A 12,511-nucleotide genomic window follows, 5' to 3' on the forward strand; every position below is an offset into this window, starting at 1 on the left:
GGGGGAGCAGCAACACAGTAACCCCGTGACTTAGAACTGCAGGAGCAGTACTACCTAAGCCTTCTGAGCCATGGTTTTCAAACTCTTGACTTACACCATTTAGAATACCGATACCACAGAACTACTTTCCATGATAGTCATACTGCAGGCAGGTCTACTGTCCAGCTTACTGAGGAATGAGATAAGCTTTTTCAAAATAGGATAGACAGGTTTGGAGAAAGAGGATCTTTTATATGCAAGTCTATAAAAATTAGCTGCTGATACAAAGTTATACTGTATTTTTACTTCTTGTCTTTTGACAATGAGAGCAAAGAACGGGATAGGCTGACATTACCTCAGAAAATTCTAGTGAAAATGGAAGGACCTTTGTTTCATACAGCTCCAAAAAATGGATAACACCTTCTTTGGTCAGGATTTTATTTTCACTTTCAAACATTCTTTTATAGATACACATATGCCAGGATGGATGAAAGAGCCAACATCCTGTGGAAATAAACCGCTAATGTTAACATTTGATTCATACGTTCTATCTACCCATGTACATTTATATACTTATAAATAAATACATTTACAAACACATTAACTTCATTCAAACACTACAAAAGTGGCCAGTTTTTAATCACATGGAAGGGTGTTTACTGAATAACAACAATTTCGGTTTTTAGTATTCCTATTCAGGCAGTTTCATTTAGAACTATAAACAAATGTTATAGCTGCTACCATGTGCAAAAATTATTACCCATGCGTTCAGGTTGGAACTTTCGATCTGGGGATCGTTTCAACCAATTCTTCTCTTCTCCCACTTCAACTCATTTTTTTAAATAGGAATCTGAAACTGTCACTCCTCTACTTAAAAACTGTGAATGGCTTCCCATCATCACTGTTAGGATAGAATCTGGATGAGGCCAACTGACCCACCTCATCCCCTCCTCCACATACCCATCTCCACTGCAGCCTCACTGGTCCTGTTCTGCCTCCTTGCACCTTGTGTACCAAATGTGGCCACTTCAGCAGGGCCTCTGAGCTTGGATATCACCCCATAAGACAGGCCTTCCCTAACTAACCCACTCATCCTTTACTCCATTTTAGGCTCTTGTCTATTCCCTTTCTGAAACTTACAATCAAAATGATTTTTGTTTAGTTTGAGACAGAATTGCACTCTGTTTTCCAGGCCAGTGTGACATGGCCCCAGTCTAGCTCACAGCAACCTCAAACTTATATACTGAAGCTATGTTCCTGCCTCAGCCTTCAGAGTAGCTGGGACTACAGGTACATGCAACATACCCAACTGATTTTTCTATTTTTAGTAGAAATGGGGGTCTTGCTTTGCTCAGATTGGTCTTGAGCTCCTGAGCTCAAGTGATCCTCCCGCCTGAGCCTTCCAGAGTGCTTGGATTACAGGCTTGAGCACCATGCATGGCCAAAAATGACTTTCTCAAGTGAAAAATACTGCACCTTTCTCACCACTTTATCCCTAGTGCTTAGCATATGTGGATACTGGACACTAAGTAAACATCTATGAAATGACTATACAAATAAGCAAATACAAAATGGAATAAATGTGTGCCTTAGATATTTTCTCTTTTGAAATATCCTTTAATTCTAGTAGAAAAGAAATATGCAGCATTGTAAACGTATGACATTCTATAAATAAACTGGCCGACTATTTTCACCAAGAAACTTGTTCAAGTCTTGGCAATGGTAATTTTTCAAAATCCATCACTGTTATCTGATTTGGTTTGCTAAGAGCTGTGGGTAAAATGCAGCAGTAAGAGCATCATTTTAATGGTAAAAGCATGAAGTGAAGTCAGTAAAGGATTCAATTAAATTCTAGCTTCAGGTGGAATTACAGTCTGTGAAAAAATCTCAATGTATCAGAAAACGAGGATAGCAATCAGCTGAGTAAAGCTCAACTCCTAAGGGATCACACTGCGAAAGCTGTAATTACCTAGAGTAGGCACTAAAACGCATTTGCCTAGGTAATTCTCACGTACAAACACAATAATGTATATTTTATCAATCACATGAATACAAAACAATATTGGCCTGCAATTAACTATTTCATTACTTGAAACTTAATTTCATAAAATAATTTTAGGAAGTTCTAGCTCCATTTTATTTCTCCTGAAAACTTCCCATACTACAACAGTGATGTAGCACTTATAAACCATATCCAAAATTATACCTTGGAATTTTCAATTCCTAAGAACCTCACAAGATATGAGAAAATAGAAAGCCCAAGAAAAAGCAACTCTAACAAACCTCAGAAAAGACATATTAAGATAGTAAGCATGGAAAGCAGTTAAAATGTATATTCATACCAAACAGCTATTATTAAAAACAGAGAATGTATCATCATTATTACCAAAGAGCCCTTATCTTTTAAGCATATATAGTAATATTTACAGATAAAACTGTATGACACACAGGGATGTGCTTCACAATCATTTGGTGGCAACAGGAAAGGCTGCCATGACGATCCACGGGGCTGGCCGAGAGTGGACTGCTGACGTGGGTGACGGGTCCACCACATCCACTCTACGGGGCTGGCCGAGAGTGGACTGCTGGCGTGGGTGACGGGTCCACCACACCCACTCTACGGGGCTGGCCGAGAGTGGACTGCTGGCGTGGGTGACGGGTCCACCACACCCACTCTACGGGGCTGGCCGAGAGTGGACTGCTGGCGTGGATGACGGGTCCACCACACCCACTCTACGGGGCTGGCCGAGAGTGGACTGCTGGCGTGGGTGACGGGTCCACCACATCCACTCTACGGGGCTGGCCGAGAGTGGACTGCTGACGTGGGTGATGGGTCGACCACACCCAGTCTACGGGGCAGGCTGAGAGTGGACTGCTGGTGTGGGTGACGGGTCCACCACACCCACTCTACGGGGCTGGCCGAGAGTGGACTGCTGACGTGGGTGACGGGTCCACCACACCCACTCTACGGGGCTGGCCAAGAGTGGACTGCTGGTGTGGGTGACGGATACACCACACCCAGTCTACGGGGCTGGCCGAGAGTGGACTGCTGGCGTGGGTGAGTGACGGGTTCACCACACCCACTCTACGGGGCTGGCCGAGAGTGGACTGCTGGCGTGGGTGACGGATACACCACACCCAGTCTACGGGGCTGGCCGAGAGTAGACTGCTGGCATGGGTGACGGGTCCACCACACCCACTCTACGGGGCTGGCCGAGAGTGGACTGCTGACGTGGGTGATGGGTCCACCACATCCACTCTACAGGGCTGGCCGAGAATGGACTGCTGACGTGGGTGACGGGTCCACCACACCCAATCTACGGGGCTGGCCGAGAGTGGACTGCTGACGTGGGTGACGGGTCCACCACATCCACTCTACGGGGCTGGCCGAGAGTGGACTGCTGGCGTGGGTGACGGGTCCACCACACCCAGTCTACGGGGCTGGCCGAGAGTGGACTGCTGGCGTGGGTGAGTGACGGGTTCACCACACCCACTCTACGGGGCTGGCCGAGAGTGGACTGCTGGCGTGGGTGACGGGTCCACCACATCCACTCTACGGGGCTGGCCGAGAGTGGACTGCTGGCGTGGGTGACGGGTCCACCACATCCACTCTACGGGGCTGGCCGAGAGTGGACTGCTGGCATGGGTGACGGGTCCACCACATCCACTCTACGGGGCTGGCCGAGAGTGGACTGCTGGCGTGGGTGAGTGACGGGTTCACCACACCCACTCTACGGGGCTGGCCGAGAGTGGACTGTTGACATGGGTGAGTGACGGGTTCACCACATCCACTCTACTCCTTTTGTACGAGTTTGAAATTTTCCATAACCAAGAAGTTTAAAAATTAACCATATCTCATAGCCATTTAAAATTATGCTGTTAAGGACTACTTAAAAATGCAGGTAAAAATACATAGATACTATGCTGGGTGAGAAACAGGACAGAACAATCTGATCCTGAAGGTGTTTAACTGGAAGGTTAACAACTGTTACTGTTGTGGCAACATTACAAAATGAATCATTAGCTTTTGTACACTTTTACTATTCTTCCAAATTCTCTATAATAAGCAAGTATTAGTCATAAAATCGGGGGGGGGGGACTGTTAAGTGGTATAAAAAAATCAAAATAATAGGGACTCATTACCGTTTTCCTCCAACACTGCATATTCAAATAGATTGTTCAGCTTTGGTAAGACTGGCTTGATAACATGTATCTAAATATAAGAGCAAAAAATCATATGAAATAAAAATGTACCTTTAAGAACTTAAGGAAAGTATCTATTTATATAACAGTAGCCCTTCTGTTTTTACTTCCATTTAAAAAACATCCAGGAGTCTGAACTTTCCAGTTTTGAAGCATACTATGACTCAGAAGATAACCTAGAATATAGTTAGTCATTTTTACAGTTATACAATGATTATCATAAATTATATCATGTAATTCTCAACTATCCTGGGAAACAGGCAGGACTGATAATACCAATATATTACACATGGAAAAAAACACTGAAATATTTTGTTTAGTAACTCATGTTGTTCAAGGTCACACTTTAGTATAGTCAATTCAGCAGTGAATGTTTTCCATACTACTTAGCCTACTTGCTAACACCTTTGTTAGAGTTTAATTTACATACCTTCAAAATGTATGTAAATTTGAGTTTCTAAATAAATAAGTTCTGATGAATCTACTGATTAAAGAAACCATCAATGTTTACTTGAATTTAAAAATGCTTTTTTATTTCTCATCCTTAATTGTATATATTTAGTACATACGAGTAATTCTTTCAGCCCACTCAGAATGCTCGGTACACTTTTGCACTGACATCTCACAATTACTCCAGACAGCTGGCTGAAGAACAGCAGCATGAAAATCACCTGGGAACTTGTGAACAGTTCAAATTCTTAGGCCCCAGCCCTGATCTACTGAATCAGGAAACCTAAGCACAGGGCCCAGAAATTTGTAATTTATAAGAAGTGATTCCGGCGATTCTGATAGACATTAAAGTCTCAGAATGTCAAGGGAAAATCAAGTAAGATTAAATTTTTTGACTTATAATTTAGGTCAGTTGAAAGTGTTCTTTGCTTTCTTGAAACAATTTACATTCTATTTTAAATTATATAAATGTCAGAAAACCAAGTATACTTGGGTTCTATCATCACCAGCTAGATCCAAGTTGGTCTTTTGGAATGCTTCAATGAATGTTTGGAAAAAATGATCTATTGTAGGATTTGCTAAAATAGGGAAACACTTACCTGATTTCCTTCTAGACTTTCCATAATTAATATATAATTTTCCCAAAACTTTAGAAGCTCATCTTTTTTCTTCTCAGACCACCAAAACAGACTTGGGCCTAATAGGGTTTAAAAAACAAAATTAGTTTTTCCACTAGCAAATTTCACAAGTTTCTTAATGAGAGAAGTTCTTAAAATAATGCTATTGTTACTAGATGCTATATTCGCTAATGATGGAGGGCACCCTCTATCAACGCCTAATTAAGAGGCATGGGACTCTCCAAAGCGGTTGGTTTTTGTTTTGTTTTGTTTTTCAGATTAAGATGGCTGTTTTGGGAGTTCTGGGTAAAAATTACAGATTTGCACATATAAACTCTATTTTTCTCTCCCTAAGAATCTTATTATAGCAGTAACAGTAAAAGATTTTTCAAAGACAAAAAGCCAGAAGAATAAGCCAGAAGAATGAAGAAAACAGGACCACAGACAACAGCAGTAAGATCAAGAATTTGAAAATCAGACAAAAACCAAACTGACTCAAAACAAGGGAATTTTAAGATAACAAAGGGAATGCCAAGGAACAATTTGATTTACACTGCAAAATCCCCCAAAACCAAAGCAGGTGGCAACAAAAGTCACTTCTGTAAGCAGAGGTGAAAACTGAGGCTAAAGAGGGTTTGTTCACAGTATGTTTAAGAAACAGTTACACCTCCAAGTCCCCTTTCCTGTGTCCTGAACAGAAAAAGACTAGAACTGATTGTCTGGAGAAGTACACTGGTAGATCTCTGAATTGGGAGGCAAAGGATACAGCTGAGATTAGCTCTGCTGAAAATGGGGACTTGGTGAATATGTATGTTTCCAGCTGCTTAGACTCCCCTCTGTCTGCCCCCTAGGGCCCCAGGATGCTGGCCTAGCCTTCCCTATACAGCAGAAAGCTAGAAGATGTCCTCTGCCGAATCTGGCCAACTCAAGAGGAAAGACCTGAAATACTTACACCAGAGATTACCCAATGAAATGGCCTGGTCAGATCACCTTCCAGTGAAGTTCACAGTCAAAAAGCTCCACTCCTGTGCTTAGAGCTTTCAATCCAATTTTGATTCCTTATTCTTAAAAATAAACAGGTATCCAAGGATCATCACATATCTGGGGAAACTCCTACCTAAAGATCAAGACCAAAACAAATGGGGGTGGGGGAGGAAACTGAAGAAAACAAAATTATGCTGGGAGAAGAAAACTTAAAAAAACCTTTCACTAACAGGGAGATAAGACAGTGCTATCATGACACAAGAACAGGATATTATTAATAAAAAAGGGACATTCCAAGAACAAAAAAGGATTAAGATTTGACAGTAAAAAGAAAAGGACTGGACATCACCCAGGAAGCAGAGCAGAAAGATACAATCATAGAAAAGGCTTAGAAAGAAAAAATGTTTTGAAGATCAGTCCAGGAAGTTCAGTGTCTTAAAAAAGAACAGAAAACAGAAAGGGAGGAAATTGCCGGCATCACCCAAAGAACATGATTTTCTCTAATTGAACGAGTCCACCAAGTACCCAGCACAAAGATGAAAATAAATCTGTGCCAAAATTCCAAAATTTCAGAATGCCAGGGCCATAGATTCAGGACTCAGAATGGTTTCAGACTTATGAATAACAATACTGGGAACTGTAACTTCTAAGACAATAGATCAATGCCTTTGAAAATTTCAAATGGAAATGTTTTCCAAGCTAGAATTCTATCCCCAAACCATTACTCAAACATGAGGGCAAAATAAAGGCATTTGGGTACGTAGGGTCTTGACTTAGGATGTAGAAAACCACAAGAGAACATTACCATCACACAAATAGAAAAAGCTGGATAATCTAAAAAATCCTAAACATTTTGGGGGGCCCATGAGAGAGCTGAGGTCACAATGCAACCAAGTAGTTAAGTTCCAAAGGACAGAAAGCACCTCTTAGAAAGGACAGATAAACCTTTCTGCCTCTGGATGAGGACAAGAGGAAGCAGCAGTCACCAAAACAGCAGTTTTTTAAAAATGGCAAAATTCTGATGTATTTTTTAAAGACCAAGTTGAACTAGCTTGACTTTTTTTTTTTTTTTTGAGACAGTTTCATTATGTCTCCCTTGGTAGAGTGCCGGGGTGTCACAGCTCACTGCAACCTCCAACTCTTGGGCTTAAGCGATTCTCTTGCCTCAGCCTAACTAGTTTGACATCTTAGAATCCCTAGAAAGCCCAAGAGAGTCCACACCTGCTCACCAGGCTTTTTTCTTCAGGCCTGCCCCAGGTGTTCTCAAAAGACAGGGCAGGGCTGGAGACCCTTGGAGGCACAGGCTACATCTGCCTATTGGAGAAGGTAGCAGGACTAACTGGAGAGGCCCATCCACGTCCTACAGAGGGTAATCAACTGCAGAAACCTACCTGCAACTGGGACCCTTTCCTGATTAGAGGCCAAAGCTTTCGGCCTCTGGATGAGCAGGAAACCCTCTGTACTCTACCTTTGTCCGTGCCCTGATACCAGGCAAAAGGTGACTGCCTCTAGGAAAGGGATTGAGAACTTTCTCCTCCGCTCTACACTGGCATTAGGGAAAACCATCTGCTACTGTGAAAGGAAGGAAACCTACTCCTGCCTGGTATCATTCCGCGTGGATACTCTGCTGGTCTGTGGTTGCTGGGGGAGGCAGGACACAAGTATCCAAGACCTCCCACAGACACATGCAGAAAGCGTCTGCCACAGGAGAGGCTAAGAAAACTCTACCCTTCCCTGAGCAGGAGGCAGAGGTAATTTGCCAATGGAAAGGGAGCAAAAATAGTAACAAACTGTTAATCTGGAGGCTCTGGTACTTGGGGCCTAAGATGAACCTGGAACAGAAGAAAGCAAAGCACCTGTGCCTATCTCAAACTTTGCAGCAAGTAACAAGCACCTGAGGAAGACACAAAGCCTCAGCAGAAGACCCCCTGCCCCATCTGAGGCATAGGCCTCCCGCCCGGGATACACAAAAACCTTCAGGTATTCCAGGCTCCACACCAAACACTAGGTAGCCACAATCCATCCTGCAAAAATTTAAAGAATACAGTGTACTGAAGGCAAATAGAGCAACAAAAAAGCCAAATACAGCTCAATTACAAACTAGACTGACCTAACAGCACACACTAACGGCCTAACAAGGGCCAGAAAAAAGTGACTCCAAGGCCAAAAGAGAAAAAGCCAAACTCAGATGGTCCAGGTATCAGACTTGCAGATACTGTGATTAAGATGTTAAAGGATCTAGTGGAAAAGATAAACACGCATAAGCGAACGAGCAGATGTGGATTTTCAGATGCAAAATCTAAAAAGGTGTCAAATGGAAAATGATAGAAATAAAAACATGTCAGACATAAAGGATCCTTTGATGCAATTACTGGACATGGAAGATCTTAAAAATTTCCATCTCAGGAAACTACTGAAGAATGCACTGCACTGATACAACTGAGTAAAGCAAGAGAGGAAGACATGAACTACAGGAAATGAGAGCCACAACACGGTTCAGGTAAAGGGAATCTGCCAGGATGATAACCAGAAAGGCAGCTGTGCACCAGGGACAGAGTGACATGAGCCACATCTGAGCATGTAAGGGGGCGCTAGGAGAGACTTCTTCAGGAAAACTTACAGAACACCTGGTGATTTCATCTTGTAAAGATTTAGACAACTGCAGGGGTATTTGCGAAACTTGGTAAATGTAGAATATAAATGTTTTGGCACAGTAACTGAGATAACGCCGGAAAGGCTATGTTAACCACTGGGATAAAAATGTGTCAAATGGTTTATGAAGTGAGTGTATGATGCCCCATAATCATATCATTGTATACACTTATGATTTAATAAAAAAATTAAAAAAAAATAAATAAATAAATAAAAGTCTCCTTGGCCTCTGGAGAGCTTTTAATATGCTAATATGCACAGCGTTTCTCACAGATGATAATAAAAACATATTTGTAGAGCAAAAAAAAAAGATTTAGACAACTGGCTAAAAATTCAGGGATGAATTACTGATTAGTGCAGACATATTTTAAAATGACATACTGTAATTATAAGAAAAACTTGCAGGGTGGAAAAAATAATCACAGCTTATTACAGTCACGGGTCCTCAAACTGTAGCCCACAGGCCACATGAGGCAGTGTGATTGTATTTGTTCCCATTTTTTTACTTCAAAATAAGATATGTGCAGTGTGCATAGGAATGTGTTCATAGTTTTTTTAAAAAACTATAGTCCAGCCCTCCAACAGTCTGAGGGACAGTGAACTGGCCCCGTTTAAAAAGTTTGAGGACCCCTATAACCTAGATCATCGGTGAATTGCATTTATAGTGTCATAACTTTATAAATGCTAAACACACACATTTCACCAAACTTTTAACTGAGACAATGGATTTTATAACTAAAATATATTAAGACATAGAGGTAAATACCAAAATATTCAGTTAAAACAGTTAACAGTGTTTGCTTTCTGAAATGAAGAAAAGGACAGCATATAGTACAGACTAGGCTCATCCTTAAAACTGAAAAATGATTCATTTAAATACATAGGTGTTTAACTTTGGTGATTTGATGTTTTCCAGGGAAAACTCTACTAGGATGATCACCCATTTGTGGACTGTTGAAATAGTTACTATCTAAAGTGTTGAAATTACATTAAGATTTGATCTCACAACTTCAACTAAAGAAAAATCTTTTACCTGTAATACACACATAGCCAGTTATGGCTGAAAAAGTAGAAATTATCTACTGAGACAATTTTGAGTTAATCTATTTTGGATTTCAATAGTGCAAATGAATTTAGGATGACAAGTCAAAATAATGGTAACATAGCAAACTGAAAGGAGGCTCTGGCTATTTTGGCTTCTCTTATTCTGTAACAAAGTAGGAGGAAGCACAGTTCAAAATAAAAAAAAAAAAAAATTATTGGCTCAGCGTCCGTAGCTCAGTGAGTAAGGGCACCAGCCACAAACACCAAAGCTGGCAGGTTCGAGCCCCCCCCCCCCCCCCCGGGCAAAAGCTGGCAGGTTCGAGCCCAGCCCGGGCCTACTAAACAACGACAACTGCAACCAAAAATTAGCTGGGCGTTGTGGCGGGCGCCTGTAGTCCCAGCTACTTGGGAGGCTGAGGCAAGAGAATTCACTTAGCCCGAGTTTGAGGGTGCTGTGAGCTGTGACGCCACCGCACTCTACGAAGGGTGACATAGTGAGACTGTCTGGAAAAAAATAAAATAAAAACGTAAACAAAAAAAACTCCCTAATTATTAGTAAATCTTGCCCCTAAAAGAATTACCAGAATTATTTCAAAAGAATGTAATGGCTTCTGTGACGCCTAATTTTAGGGTTCAAGACACAACCCACTGGTCAGTGCAGATAATTTTTCTTTCAGCTTGATGGACATCAACCCTTCTGGTTAGATGAATCCACCACGATACAGCGCAAATGAGTCTGTAACGTCCTGCGCGGACTCAATCACTTTCCTAAATTATTTCACGGGTGCTGTATATCTACCCTGCTTTGGTCAAACTGCTCCCAAAATGCAGTGATTTGTATCACTTCAGGGAACACTCTCGAGAGATTCCCCAAGTTTTCAGAATTTAGTGGGAGCCACCTGGGAAAAAACAAAATCTGTGTGGATGGTAGAGGCGACCCTGAGCAGCTGGTTTTCGGAAGCAGGAGGGGTCCCCTCCCAGAAAGTCAGGTAAGTTTGGGCTAGGGAGCAGAGTCAAGTACCGTTTCCGTCCTGGGGGGGGCAGGTGCAGGGGGAGCCCAGCTCGGCCGACACCTCCACCGCCCTCTGCAGCAGGTAGCGGGCTCGCTTGCGCGTCAGGGCGTCCTCAGCTTGGCCCAGCCCCGCCTGCACCGTCCTCCAGAAGCGCCAGCAGAGCCGGGCGTCCGGGCCCACCTCATGTGCGCGGGAGTCGCTGTCTGCGCCGGGTTCCGGAAGCAGTTTCTCCGCCAGGGCGCTGAGAACCAGCAGCTTCAGTCCGACGCGGTCCGGCCCCGAGGGAGCCCCCGGCGCGACCAGCTCGCCCCACACGGCCCGCAACACTGCCCCGCCGCAATGGCCCAGCGCGGGCAGCAGCCGCCCGGCCACCAGCGCCCCCGTGTCCTCGGCCAGCCCAGCCTCATACTCGTCCGTGCCCAGCGCCAAGGCGACAGCAGTCTGCAACACTTGCTGGAGCAACGGACCGTCCTCGCGGGGCCGCAGACAGGGGCTGACGGCTGCCAGCACCTCCACTGCCGCCTCTGCGCCCGGCGCGCGCCAGGCGGCGCACAGGTCTCGCAGGGCCTCCTCGGCCAGCGCGGCCGCCAGCTGCGGGCCACCGGCGAGGCGGGCGCAAGAGCGCAGGGCTGCGCCCGCCGCCCTCAGCACTCGCTGGCGGTGGCGCTGGGAGGGGCTGGGATCCGGACCGCCCGTGGGGCGCCCACACAGGTCCCTCAGCAGCGGCAGGAGGTACCCCGCGGCCACCTCACGCACCGCCTCCGAGAGCGCGCCTGAGCCCCAGCCGCCGCGCGCCTCCTCGTCCTCGAGCCGCTGCAAAAGGAAGCGCAGCGTCTCCACGCGTTCCGCAGACGCCTCCCCGCGGCACAGGGCCCACAGCAGGTCCCAGGGGTCCCGGCTCCGCGAGAGCAGCGCCTCAGCGAGCACCCACTCCATTTGCCACGCGCGCACGCCGACACCGGTTTTCGTACGGAGGCGCCGGCGTGCGCACAGGCCGGGTCGGCGCGTGCGTGCGTGCGCGTGCATCTGCCAAGCCGGGCGCGCGCCCGTAGTGAGAGGTCTGGCTGAGTCCCGCTCAGCGCCCCTTGGGCTTGTGGTAGCAGCTGGGTTGCAGTCTTTCTGGTCCGTGACACTCTTGTCACTTAGTATTTTTAGGAGGAAAAAAGGTTCTTGTTAAATGTTAATGTAGAATCTGCACCAACTCCATCCATTCCAGGTTGAAGAGGGGTGAGCCCAGGGCCCTGACTCAGGCCCATCTGGGAGCAAAGACCGTAAGTTCACAAGGAAGGTACATCACAGTCACCTACGAGTCGAAAAGGTGTGTGCTGGGCTCCGCTCACAGAGAGACTGACACAGCAGGTGTAAAACGGATTCTAGACATCTGCATTAAAAATTAACAATGAAAAGGCAAGAATGTTTACAGGCAAGACCAGAGGTGAGAAGTACTACAGCTGTGTGATAGGATAGGCTGAAAACACACCAATCCTCCAGGGGTCCTCAAACTGAGGCCCGCGGGCCACATGAGGTGGTGTGATTGTATTTGTTCCCATTTTGTTTTTTTACTTCAAA

General features: G+C 44.9%; 1 protein-coding gene across 4 annotated transcripts in view; it reads right to left on the reverse strand.

Annotated features, from left to right (window-relative positions):
• TARBP1 (TAR (HIV-1) RNA binding protein 1) overlaps positions 1-12,043 on the reverse strand; it is a 91,289-nt gene extending 79,246 nt beyond the window's left edge. For 2 of the 4 annotated variants that reach the window (XR_008383090.1, XR_008383089.1), the window contains exons 1-4: positions 10,951-12,043; positions 5,232-5,329; positions 4,123-4,192; positions 335-483 (exon numbers count right to left, since the gene is read on the reverse strand). Coding sequence is in view for 2 of the 4 variants with exons in the window: in XM_053605775.1 (XP_053461750.1) it covers positions 335-483; positions 4,123-4,192; positions 5,232-5,329; positions 10,951-11,968 (1,335 nt within the window). In the remaining 2 variants the exon portion in view is untranslated. The remainder of the gene's footprint in view (positions 1-334; positions 484-4,122; positions 4,193-5,231; positions 5,330-10,950) is intronic. The other 2 variants (XM_053605775.1, XM_053605774.1) reach the window with 1 other exon arrangement.
• Positions 12,044-12,511: the final 468 nt, after the last annotated feature.

Source organism: Nycticebus coucang, chromosome 10 (assembly GCF_027406575.1).
Source record: "Nycticebus coucang isolate mNycCou1 chromosome 10, mNycCou1.pri, whole genome shotgun sequence".
Taxonomy (NCBI): Eukaryota; Metazoa; Chordata; class Mammalia; order Primates; family Lorisidae; genus Nycticebus; species Nycticebus coucang.